The 13,315-nt window shown below is 46.1% G+C and overlaps 1 protein-coding gene across 1 annotated transcript; it reads right to left on the bottom strand.

The window, feature by feature from the left end:
- Nucleotides 1-8,407: 8,407 nt before the first annotated feature.
- LOC109758963 (uncharacterized) lies at nt 8,408-12,919 on the bottom strand. Its single transcript, XM_073503484.1, has 6 exons — nt 11,951-12,919; nt 11,027-11,319; nt 10,322-10,331; nt 10,078-10,182; nt 9,510-9,800; nt 8,408-8,704 (listed from the first exon to the last, which is right to left on the bottom strand). Exons 1-6 carry the CDS (start codon nt 12,917-12,919, stop codon nt 8,408-8,410), a joined length of 1,965 nt encoding a protein of 654 aa, XP_073359585.1.
- Nucleotides 12,920-13,315: the final 396 nt, after the last annotated feature.

The following is a 13,315-nucleotide window of genomic DNA, read 5'->3' as shown; positions in this document are numbered from 1 at the left end:
TACCTCCCATCGTACCCGCCTCCCAATCCCTGCCGGCGCGTCACCACCCTCAGCCGCATCCACTTTGGCGCCGGCCCGCAGCCGATAATGGCCGGATCAAGCTGCCACCCATCCCCAGCGCAGATCCGTGCCGCAACTAGCGGCCCCGAGCTCATGGCCATGGCGGTGCATCTTTCTCCCGCGCCGGCGTACTTCCTACCGCGTCGTCGCTGCTATTTCCGCCCGCCAATGGTACTTCTTCCTCCCGCGTCGGCCGCTTGCCCGACCTCCCACCGCTTCCACCGCTACCGAGGCAATACATTGGCGTGCAGTAGAGCCGGCGGGGAACATAGGCGGCGGAGATAACCGATCGCTACATGCAGCAGCAGATATGGATAGGGTCAAAACCCAGTCCTTTGCATGATCCACCATAGTTAGGTCTTTGGGGCTGAGCATCCCCTTCTTCCTGATGCTCCCTTGTAGTCTTGCCTCTTTGTATGTGACTAGCTACATGCAATTTGCGTATTCACGAAAAAAATTCACTCTATGTGACTATGTCACGTCTTTTCACTCTCATCTGTCTCATTCACCCACTGCCTTAGGCAACCCTGCCATGCAGCGCAACGCGTCTAGATTGGGCCACCATGACAACCACCCAAGAGAGGTTTAACCGCATGAGGTTGGCAAATTTAGGGTTATTTTTGCAATATATTACTACTCGACAATGCTCAGTTACAATACTATAGCAAACGAAGCATGATGGAACACTTGCATTGCATCCTCATTTCAGCACGCATCACACACCAAAAGGCGCCCCATGAAGGAAACACATCTCGATCACCTCGATTGGAGCATACTACTGATAACTACATTACATACTTTCGCAGCCCGAAAAGGAGCAGAGCTGCATAAATGAAAGAAAAAATAGTGCACCTAATTAATACACAGATTACACAATACCAGGTATGCATAGAAAACGATGAACGCACAGCCTCAAACACACCACCTAGCTCATCAGCTTCATCGGCATCGATCGATTATTTCTTACTTCAGTTGTGCTGCTTCACCGGTCCAATGAACTTATCGCCACCCTCCAAGCACGTCGATCCAGAGTTAGAACAAACCACCTACAACGGTAACCTTTCTGCAATTTGTTCTTATCCATATTTTCTCTGAAGATTGATTGGTCTGACATATCCAGTAATTTGTTGTTGTTGAAATTGACGTAGTATCCAGTAGGTAGTATTTTTATATGGATCATCATCCTAAAACAAGAAACCAAGCATACCACAAGCGCTCCAAGAGCTTAGGGCTTCTCGGCCGTCCTATCATTTCCTTGATCTGTTTTGGGCCGTCGGATCCCCCTCCCGAACGCGCTCGGCCGTCGGATAAAAAATGAGCGCTCCAGCAATGAATAGTGTCGGAACTGGGATGCGACCGCCTGTAATTTCTAGGTCATATTTAAGCATCCACTCATTAGGGGAGATCCCGGAGGTGTCTGCGCGGGCGTCAACAGCCTGGATGGCAATCAGGAGGGCTTTCTTGCGCTGATCCTCTAGGTCATATTTAAAGTATGTGAACATTTTTAAATTTGTGAAGCTTTTTCTAAATTCATAACATTTTTAAACCCACAAATATTTTAAAATTTGTGAAAAAAATTAAATTTAAGAATTTGCAATATTTTTTAAATCCATGAACACTTGTGAATATTTTCAAATTAAAAAAAGATATCCGCTTTTTTCTAAGCTAGTAGTGGAGCGACCTAGAAAATACTAAGGGAGCGAGCAAAGCATGGAGCTGAGCTAAGTCAGCAAGAGCTTCGTGTTGACCCATGTGAGCATCATAGTAGCAATTCCATGGTTTGGGCGCGGCATAGGAGCTCCCAAGAGGCTTACACAACGATCACCGGCTGATACCGAGGCTAAAACATAGAAGGGCACCATAACCACACATAGAAGGGCACTAAAATATATCCTTTTTATGTGTTTGGATCGTTCATGGAACGACAGGAGGTGGTCCGTATCTTTCATGCTAAGCGGGTTATTCTCAGGACGAGTGTTTATTCACTCGCCATCGCACGAGAAAAGGGCGGTAATAGGGATGCCCAGTCCCAAACTGCAAATACAAAAAGAGTTAATCTCTCAAATAATCAAACAAAAACTCCCAATGGAGTCAAAACCTTACTTGTATCGCTTGGGAACCGCCACTAGCGTGCTTAGCATGGAAGATATTGATAACTGATGGTCGTGAAGTAATGAGAAGGGTGCATGTCTCAAAATATCATTTATCTCTGTTTTAAAACTTGAGCTCTGGCACCTCTGCAAATCACCGCTTCCCTCTGCGAAAGGACTATCTATTTACTTTTATGTTGTGTCATCACCTTCTAAAACAAGCGCTAGAACCTGAGAGCATAGTTGTCATGACTTATGCATTGTGTGTAGCTAATGTTCGGCGCATCATGACTGGATCTTTTCTATCATGAATTACAATGTTTAGTCGCTGCTTGGACTTTGAAGGTGCTCTGCATTTATGTTTTGCGGTCTCAGAAAGGGCTAGCGAGATACCACTATTGTCATATTATATCATGGTTGTTTTGACAACGTGTTGCCGTTTGAGATGTCTTATTATTGCTCGCTAGCTGATTATGTCATTGATACGAGTTAATATAATCTTTAAGATTTATTGTCGGCATGGTTAGTTATAATGTTGGCTGAAAACCTGGGTGCTGTTTAAGCTTATTTATGAAAACAAGAGCAAAAGAGTTCGTAAAAGTTTTTTTTTCACTTTCAGTTTATCAACTGAATTGCTTGAGGACAAGCAAAGGTTTAAGCTTGGGGGAGTTGATACGTCTCCAATGTATCTACTTTTCCTAACGCTTTTCCTATTGTTTTGGACTCTAATTTGCATGATTTGAATGAAACTAACCCCGGACTGACGCTGTTTTGAGCAGAACTACCATGGTGTTGTTTTTGTGCAGAAATAAAAGTTCTCGGAATGGAACGAAACTTTGCGAGGATTTTTATATAATAAAAGAGAATTTCTGGAGCCAACACCCACCGGAGAGGGGCACCTGGGTGGGCACAACCCACCAGGGCGCGCCCCCCCTCTCCTGGCACGCCCAGGTGGGTTGTCCCCACCTTGTGGCCCCGCAGACCCTGAAACCGACGCTATAAAATCCTATTTTCGGAGAAAAAACAGGGAAAAACAATTATCGCGATCCACGAGACGGAGCCGCCGTCACCTCCTGTTCTACAGGTGTCTCCGATGGTGTTTGTTGAGTGTTGGCATAGATCGACATTAGGATTTGTCACTCCGATTGTCGGGGAGGTATCTCTGGGCCCTCTCGGTAATGCACATCAATATAAGCCTCGCAAGCAATGTAACTAATGAGTTAGTTGCAGGATGATGCATTACGGAACGAGTAAAGAGACTTGTCGGTAACGAGATTGAACTAGGTATTGCGATACGGACGATCGAATCTCGGGCAAGTAACATACCGATGACAAAGGGAACAACGTATGTTGTTATGCGGTTTGACCGATAAAGATCTTCGTAGAATATGTGGGAGCCAATATGAGCATCCATGTTCCGCTATTGGTTATTGACCGGAAATGAGTCTCGGTCATGTCTACATAGTTCTTGAACCCATAGGGTCCGCACGCTTAACGTTCGATGACGATCGGTATTATGAGTTTATGTGTTTTGATGTACCGAAGGTAGTTCGGAGTCCTGGATGTGATTACGGACATGACAAGGAGTCTCGAAATGGCCGAGACATAAAGATTGATATATTCGACGATTTTATTCAAACACCGGATGAGTTTCGGGGGTCACCGGATAAATATCGGAGTGCCGGGGGTTATCGGAACCCCGGGGGAACTAATGGGCCAACATAGGCCTTGTGAGAGAGAGAGAGGAGGGGGCCTTAGGGCTGGCCGCGCGCCCCCCCCCCTTGAGGAGTCCGAATTGGACAAGGAGGGGGGCGGCGCCCCCTCTTTCCCTCCCTCTCTCCCTCTCCTTCCTTCCCCCTCTCTCTTCCCTTGTTGGAAACCTACTTGGAATAGGATTCCTAGTAGGGATCCTACTTGGGGCGCGCCACATGAAGGGCGGCCGGCCTCCCCCTTGCTCCTTTATATACGGGGGCAGGGGCACCCTAGAACACACAAGTTGACCGTTGTCTTAGCCGTGTGCGGTGCCCCCTCCACAGATTTCCACCTCGGTCATATCGTTGTAGTGCTTAGGCGAAGCCCTGCGTCGATAACTTCATCATCACCGTCATCACGCCGTCGAGCTGACGAAGCTCTCCCTCAACCTCGGCTGGATCTAGAGTTCGTGGGACGTCACCGAGCTGAACGTGTGCAGATCACGGAGGTGCCGTACTTTCGGTAGTAGGATCGGTCGGATCATGAAGACGTACGACTACATCAACCGCGTTGTCATAACGCTTCCGCTTTCGGTCTACAAGGGTACGTGGACAACACTCTTCCCTCTCGTTGCTATGCATCACCTAGATGGATCTTGCGTGTGCGTAGGAATAATTTTGAAATTACTGCGTTCCCCAACAAAACCGACGCTATAAAATCCTATTTTCGGAGAAAAAAATCAGGGAAAAAGAATTATCACGATCCACGAGACGGAGCCGCCGTCACCTCCTGTTCTTCATCGGGAGGCCAGAACTAGAGTCCGTTTGGGGCTCCGGAGAGGGGAATCTTCGTTCTTCGTCATCACCAACCCTTCTCCATCGCCAATTCAATGATGCTCCCCACCGAGAGTGAGTAATTCCTTCATAGGCTCGCTGGTTGGTGAGGAGTTGGATGAGATTCATCATGTAATCGAGTTAGTTTTGTTGGGGCCTGATCCCTAGTATCCACTATGTTCTAAGATTGATGTTGCTATGACTTTGTCATGCTTAATGCTTGTCACTTTGGGCCCGGGTGCCATGATTTCAGATCTAAATCGTTTGTGTTATCGCCATTATATCCATGTTCTAGATACGATCTTGCAAGTTATAGTCACATACTACGTGTTATGATCCGGCAGCCGTGGAGTGACGATAACCGGGACTTCTCCTGATGATGACCGTAGTTTGAGGAGTTCATATATTCACTTTGTGTTAATGCTTTGTTCCGGATCTCTATTAAAAGGAGGCCTTAATATCCCTGAGTTTCTAATATGGACCCCGCTGCCACGGGAGGGTAGGACAAAAGATATCATGCAAGTTTTTTCCATAAGCACGTATGACTATTTACGGATTACATGCCTACATTATATTGACGAACTGGAGCTAGTGCCGTGTCACCCTAGGTTATAACTGTCTCATGATGAATATCATCCAACAAGTCACCGATTCCAATGCCTACGAATTTATCCTATATTGTTTTTGCTAAGTTCTACTGTTATCATCACTGTTACACTTGCTACAAAATTACTGCTATCACTATTACCGTTACCGTTGTTGCTTCTACTATTATCAAAACTATCATACTACTTTGCTACTGATCACGTTGCTGCAGATAATTAATCTCCAGGTGTGGTTGAATTTACAACTCAGCTGCTAATACCTTCAAATATTCTTTGGCTCCCCTTGTGTCAATTCTATAAATTTAGGTTGAATACTCTACCCTCAAAAACTCTTGCGATCCCCTATCTTGTGGGTTATCAGTTAGTGACCTGATTGATTCAGATAACTGGTCCTGTAAACAGGATCTAGTTCGACAGAATTTTATCGCACCGGATGCTGAGGCTATACTGAATATTCCTCTACGACGTGGTGGAGGCGAAGATACATTGGCATGGGCACATGAGAGGACAGGTAATTACACTGTTAAGTCAGCGTACCGAGCTCTAGTGATTCAAAAAGAGCATCAAGCTCAAGAAAGAAGGGCCGGTTACAGAAGCTTCAGTTAATAAACAACAGTTGTGGAAAGCTCCGTGGTCTCTCAAGGTGGTACCTAAAGTGTGTGTTCTGGTGGCGGGTACTCCGTTGTATACTGCCGGATGAATGCACGCTCAAGTATCGACATATCCGAGATATCAGCACATGCAAGCTTTGTCAATCACATGATGAAGACCTACAACATGCGCTTATGTACTGTTCACACGCCCGAGGATTTTGGGACGAAGCACGCCAACTCCTGGATATCAAACTACCGCGGCTTCATCCCACAACTTGGGCATCTGATATTTATGCAAACCAAGGTTCTCAGCGAGAGAACGAGCAACGATCATCACTGTGATGTGGTCCATTTGGACTCACGCAACCAATGGACGCATGATGGGGACAAATTGGATCCTGCCAACTCGATGAGGCTTACTCGAGAAGCTCTGGCCCTGCTTGATATTCCCTTGCAACACATAAACGCCCTACCAGGTCACGGTTGGCGCCCTCCGGAACCAGACCAGGTCAAGATAAACACCGACGCAGCGGTCGTTCATGATGAAGGGAAAAGTGGAGCTGGTGGCGTAGCAAGATCGTCCACAGCCCTACTGGGTGCTTGGTGCAAACCTCACCATGGAGTAACCGACCCCATGAGCGCGGAGGCCCTTGCAGCTCGGGATGGAGTAATCTTCGCAAATCTTAGAGGGTTCACGCATGTGGAGTTGGAGACCGACAGTCTGGAGGTGGTAACCTCTGGAACACTCGCCTCAACGGTCGTTCAGTTGTGGCACCGATTCTTTTAGAAATTGAAGAGCTTTCTGCTAGTTTTCATTCTTTTGTAATACAACATGTAAGTAGATCAACCAATGGTCCAGCTCACCTTTGTGCTAAACATGCTTGCACGGTGACTGGCACCGAAAGATGGCTTACGGAGACTCCCAGCTTCCTTAGCAGCCTTATAGCTGATTGTTCAGAGAACGCTTTTGTTTAATTAATGCTCTAAATTCCATGAAAAAAAATCCTGCCCATGATTTACCTTATAGTTTGATGAGAAGTTTGGTAAGTAAATTTAAGTGGAATTAGTTGAGAAGGTAAGTAAATCAAGGTAATTGATTATCATATAAACAAGGTTGGACGAAGGGGTGGTAAGAAGAAAGTGAAAGATGGAACCTAACATTCTTTTCAGAGAAAATGCTTTGGTACGACCAACCACCGAAGCTTTCGGTCGGTTGCGCGCGAGCCAGTAGATCCTCTTTCATCGTGCGTCGGGCAGCGCCCCGCAACCTCCCCCACGGGCCACATGTTTCCCATGGCTCACCACCCACCGCTTCCCCTCTTCTACCTCATCTGTTCTCTAATATTCAATCTATTATTTTCTGCGAAGAGAAACTTCTAGGGAGTTGTAGCGCTTCAGTGTGGCTGGTTGTTTATTAACTGGTTAGTTTGATATTTTTTTTCTTTTCTGTAAGTAGCAATTACTCTATTTTTCTAATAACATTTTCCTAGAGAAAAGTAGCTACTTGCAGAAAGGCATCACCTCCATATGTTGTCTGTCTTAGTGATGAAACCGTGAAGTCTTTTAGTTTGGCTGTTTGTTATGCTCCAATACTTGATCATTCAGTGAAGAAGTGTATTGCGTAACATTGCTTCTCTCTGTTGTGTAAACAACAAAATGTATGTATAAACAGTTGCAGTATTTTATGCATGTAGTTGATGAAAATATTACATGTATTTGTTTGTTCTTCCATTTTTAATCTATTATTTGCTCCCTCTTTTAATATGTGCACAAGATATTACTGTATTTTAAACATGTAGCATGTTGTTGTTTACTAGCACTTGCTAGGTATCCAATTGATGAGAGAACTATTTTTTTCCAGTTTCTGCGTGGCTGTCTGGTGTCCTGTTGTGAAAATAAGTACCTTTATTTTTTCTAATCTGTGGAGAAATGTCTAGTATCGTGTTGTGTAGTAATTAAACTCTGTGCAAATCTGACTTGAGTCAATGGACCTAAGGAAAGAAGGAACAAGTTTTAAGATGTCTCTAAACTAATTTATTCAGTTATGCTCTTTGTGCTACCTAAATACAGTAAGTTCTAACAATTTGTTTATGCTTTTTCATTCACCCCCCTCTGTATGCCAAAGAATTCCGCAATCTGAACAATAACGCATCAAGCTATAATAGCCACGGGTTATCACACGGGCGCGCCATGCCTCCGCACAACAAGTATATATTATGAGTATAGAATAGCTTATTCTACACCCGTAGAAAATAGCTTGCAAAATTAGTGAAGTACTACTAACATATTGTGATCCCCAAAGGCATAAGTAAAAGGAGACATGATCCCTGAAGGCTTTATATCGTGTACTCCCACATAGCTTTCGCAAGATGTTTGGCTTTACTGTTGCCGGCGAAGTGGGCACGTACAGTCTTCATAATCTTCTTTAGTGCTTCTTCAAGAGCCTGCTTCACCTCAGCGGAATGCAGAGCACCACTTTCATAATCAGTGATGAGCTCTTCCATCTTGTGAAACGTCCTGCTACCACCATTGTTCTATTCTTTCCCGGGCACCTCACAGTGTCCAAACCATGGAAACACAATATATCTGATGTACTCCAGGCATGGATTTCCTTGTGCAACTTTTTCAGGGCAGAAAGCTTTCCTTACTTTCACACTCAAATTTTGCTCCCTGTCTTCCATGAAGATGGCCCAAGCTGGATCTCCTATATTACCAAATTCATCGTCCTCTATTAAATTGGGGAGCTTATTATGTGATAAAATAATAGGTCGATTTTCACCCTTCATGTCTCTGCAGTACTCCCTAGTTAGCTCGCGAACCTCCTCAAGATCCTCGTCATGATCCATGGACATCAGTCATATGTCTGCCTTGGGGAGTAATACAGCAGCACACTGCATGCAAGGTTCAAAGATCATTGTAGCCACCACATCAGGCCGATCATATGGATCAGCAGTTTTTTCGTACACCGTGAGTGCATATTCAAAGGTCTTGTCCCAGCACCTTATCATCCTCCCCAAAGTGTTATTTCTGGCAACATCTATCACAAGCGTCCTGTATTCATGTGAACGGCGATTTATTTCATCCGACGACCACATGAACTCTACCCCGTTAAGCTCCAAGCCTGCTGCTTTCCATACCTCAATCATGTAACATCTAATGGTCCGTCCGAATTTCATTCAGATCACCGCCGAATCTGTTGTGTATATGAGCAAATCAACCAGTCTGCCATCAAGATTTTAACCCTGCAGCCAACTTTGACTATTTTGTTGACATTGAGCACCATCATGATCCCCTGGGCAATGTGCACCGAAGGAGAGGGATCGCACCAAACATAGCAAACAGGAGCGGCCTTCTTCTCTAGTAACATCCTGACCTCCTCATCCTTGTCAATGCTCCCCGGCCCGATGCTCCGAATCGTCGCAAACCACTCATCCAAACTCATCTCAACAACATTCCCTGTAGTGCTGATGGTCGCGTCGACTGAGTTGTCCATGGGGACGAAATATATAGTATCGTAAAGACAGCTAGCTCAACTAATATATAAGAGCTAGCCCACCACAAGAGGCGAGAAGGGAATCGTGATTACACCCGTGCAAGGATGTTTACTGCTAGCTTCTGCTTATTCTTTGAGCACACCGAAAAAAGGGCTTCATATATCTGGAAAAGGAGGGTGGCGGGGGTGGGGGTGTTGGAGGCGGCCTCGGAGACGTCGACGGTGGCGGTTGCTGAGGCGGATCCAAACCCTAGGCAACGTCGGTCAGGGAATCCGAATCCAGATCGATCTGAGTTGCGCAGGAGAGGATAACGAGGTGACGAGGTTTTCTGGGAGGCCGAGCCATGGTTTCCAGGGCCCTTCGCCAACACCTGTAGCTTTTCCCTTTCCTGTTGTACTAGAACATGAGAGCGCGAGTTGCCGCGCCCGTCCATCTAAAGAAAACAATAATATAGTTATCTTAGAAAAGTCTTATGTTTCAAAAAATTATGTTGATTAAATAAATGAACAAACAACAACTTCAACTATTTATTCAATATATGGTGCTACATTAAAAAAAGGAAAACTTTTGTAGTTTTCTCCTAATTGAAATTGAGTTGATATGCACAATATTCTCTAATACAACTACCAAATATGTATGATATGAAAACATTACACATAAAATCGACAAAGATATATACATCTAAATGTACCATATAAGGGCAGCTTTACCATATGGATGTTGTCTATTAGCTTGGCATCACTCTCAAACAACGTGAGGGGCACAATAATGTCCATGTCAGTGTAAGCAAGCACATCGAATAGGTCTGGTAAAATCTACACAAGAGCTGGGAGGGTGGCGTTAATTGGGCAAGAACGTCAAACCGGTGTCAGACAATGTAGTGCCTAAGGGGAGATGTAGTTTATTTGCTGTGATGACCAAGATCTCCGATATGATTTACTTGTCATTCTTCACCTTGATCATCCTGAAACATCACCAGAAGCATCAAAAAGAGGATCCAACAACCATCAAACCATAAGGCCAACTTTACAGTTCAATTAGCAGTGTTGGGAACCATCCATCTCTCACAAGTAAGAATTCTAGCAAGATTTGGTACCTCAGCATACAAACCTTCTTTATCATAGTTCAAGCACCTCCGGGTGTTAACTCTTGAGTTTGCAAGAGCAAACCATGGACCCGTGCTACTTGACCTCACTGGAATTTGCCATTTGTTCCAATTGCGTTATCTAAATGTTTTTGCTACTTTATTAGTGCTACCAGATAAAATTCGGGGATTACAACAATTGGAGACATTGGAATTAGGAGCTTTGGCAAACTACCTTGTTCGAGTTACACTTCCACCAGATGTTGTTCATTTACGCCGGTTATTGCATTTGACTATTCCTTATGGGACGCGTTTTCCCGAAGGGATTGGAAACTTGACAAGGATACGTACACTGAGATACTTTGATTTGTCATGGAACTCAATAGACAGCATCAGAGATCTTGGGGGTTTGACCAATTTGAGGGATCTTAGTATTAACTATACCAAATTTAACAGTGTGGCAGATGTACGTAAAATACGTATGGATGCTTTGAGCTATGCCCTTGAAAAACTTTGCAGCCCCGAATCTTCTTCGTGCTGCCTTCTTCAGAGACTCCATATGATGTGCAAGTTACCAAGGGTTCCCAACTCGATCAGAGAGCTCCGTAACCTCCACCACCTTGAAATTGAGGTTATAGAGGTGCTGGAGGATGATGTCAGAATCCTTGTCATCAACAGGATTTCGGCACCAACAGGATTGCCACGCCAACGCTTGCTTCACATGTGTTACGGATGAACTGTTGGTGGAGAAATGTGGATGTGCACTGCATATGCAGATACATCCACATGCTTTGTAGTCAGGATTCTGCGTTCGCTCTATTGATTTACTATTATCTCTGAAGAACCTCTGCTTTCTGCGAGCACAGACCTACAAAAAGTGAGCATGTTTCGTGTATATTTTACTTTGGCCTGATGTTTACTACACTGCCATGTGAACATATTTATAGAGAGTAATTTATTTTAATTAGTCACATGTATATGGGAGAAATGCGCATCATAGTATCATATGCTATAACCGAGCCTTCTAAACTACAAAATATACCCCTGACCCTGATGTCGTGAACCATGTTGTTGTGGAGACTTAGCCCTATAAACTGAATTGTCCTTTTGTGTGTGCGCGGTACACATAGTCAGTCATAATATTTGCACCAAAATTTCCAAGGCTACTTGTCATAGCATGACGTACATCCATAGAAAAAGAAACCTACTTCCTTCACAAACTTTTGATATGAAAAGTGCTACATTCTGAATATTGCCATCAGAAGAACAGAGAGCAGAGCACTTCATCAAATCATCTGAATATTTGTTTCTTTTCACATCCAGCTTATGGTCATGAACATACTGATTTATGTTCATCAAATCATCTTTATTGACATGGCTATTTGCACGCAACATGGTTGGTGGGCGGGACTTCGGTAGCTACTGCTCTGTTAGAAATCAAATCACGATGGCATTTCTTCTTGGACAGAAACGAGAGGCGCGCAATCAAGTGAGGCCACCTCGTGATCTTGTCCCCCTTGTGAAGGTGAAGCCATCCAGCTCTCCACCAGTTGTGTCAAGGTCACGACCGACTCCCCGCCCGGGATCAGCGCCTCCTTGCCCGGCCGCATGGCCGCCAAGGTCTGCTCTCGGAGCACCCTCCCGCCGTCAGACTCCATCATCCACCTCACCTTGGACGCCACCTGGACCACCTCCTTGTCGTACCCTTCCACCGCCACGGCCAGACCCAGCTCTTTCTCCAGGAACACTCTGTTAACCCGTTGCTCCGCGTAGAGTGGCCAGGCCAGCATGGGCATGCCGGACATGACCGTCTCTAGCACGGAGTTCCACCCGCAGTGCGTCACAAAGGCACCCACCGCGTCGTGCGCCAGCACATCACGCTGCGGTGCCCATGACTTGACGACGAGACCCATGCCCTTGGTCCGCTCCAGGAAGCCCTCGGGGAGGAGAGCGTCGAGGTCCGGCTCCGGCAACTTGTCCAGCTTCTTCGCAGGGTCGTCGATGTCCCTGGGCGGGCTCTGCACAACCCACAAGAACCTTTTGCCACTCGCCTCCAGGCCAGTGGCCAGCTCTCTGGTCTGATTTGCGCTGAATAGGCTGCGGCTGCCGAAGCATAGGAACACCACGCTGGCCATGGGCTGTGTGTCTAGCCATGCGAGGCACTCTCGGTCGTGTTTCACGCCCACCTCCTCCGCCTTGATCAATGGGCCGATGCAGTAGACAGGAGGTGTCGGGAGGTCGGGAGGTGTGCAGAGCCCGGCACTGATGGCGTCCACGGCACGCGGCTCGAGCAAGCGGAAGGTGTTGACGATGATGCCCTGGGAGCGGCAGAGGTTGGGGGAGACCCTCAAGAAAGCTCTGTACGCCGCGTCGTCATGATCCATGAGCGACTTGAAGCAGTGCGTTGCCGGAAACGAGGGGATTCCCGAAACGAGCCTGGTAATGACCGGTGTACTTGTACCAGGCATGCTATCCCCACTCCTTCGGTCAATGCTTTTTTTTCGCGAATATGCAAAGCTTGCGTATCATTTCATTGATAGAAGAAAAGCAGAAAAGTACATAGGCGTGGACATGGGACCCAGAGCAGAATGACACAGGATGCTCAGCCCGAACAAAAGAAAAGACCATAGCTAAACCACCAAGCCTGACCCAAGTAGAGGGGCAAGCCGAACCGACCAAACATCAAACATCTCTAGATCCAACACCGGGGACGCCGCGAGCAAGTAAGATGGCGCCTTCCAGAAGGGGAGCGATGTCGTGACGCCGCCGCCATCCGATCCAAAGAACCGGACCAAGGGTTTCCCCCGTTGCTCTGAGAGGGGCACGGATAGAGGCCATGATAGCGCCTTCAGGGAGGGAAACGA

The sequence above is a fragment of the Aegilops tauschii genome, chromosome 7 (genome assembly GCF_002575655.3).
Source record: "Aegilops tauschii subsp. strangulata cultivar AL8/78 chromosome 7, Aet v6.0, whole genome shotgun sequence".
NCBI lineage: Eukaryota > Viridiplantae > Streptophyta > Magnoliopsida > Poales > Poaceae > Aegilops > Aegilops tauschii.
This window is presented reverse-complemented; position numbering and strand designations above follow the sequence as displayed.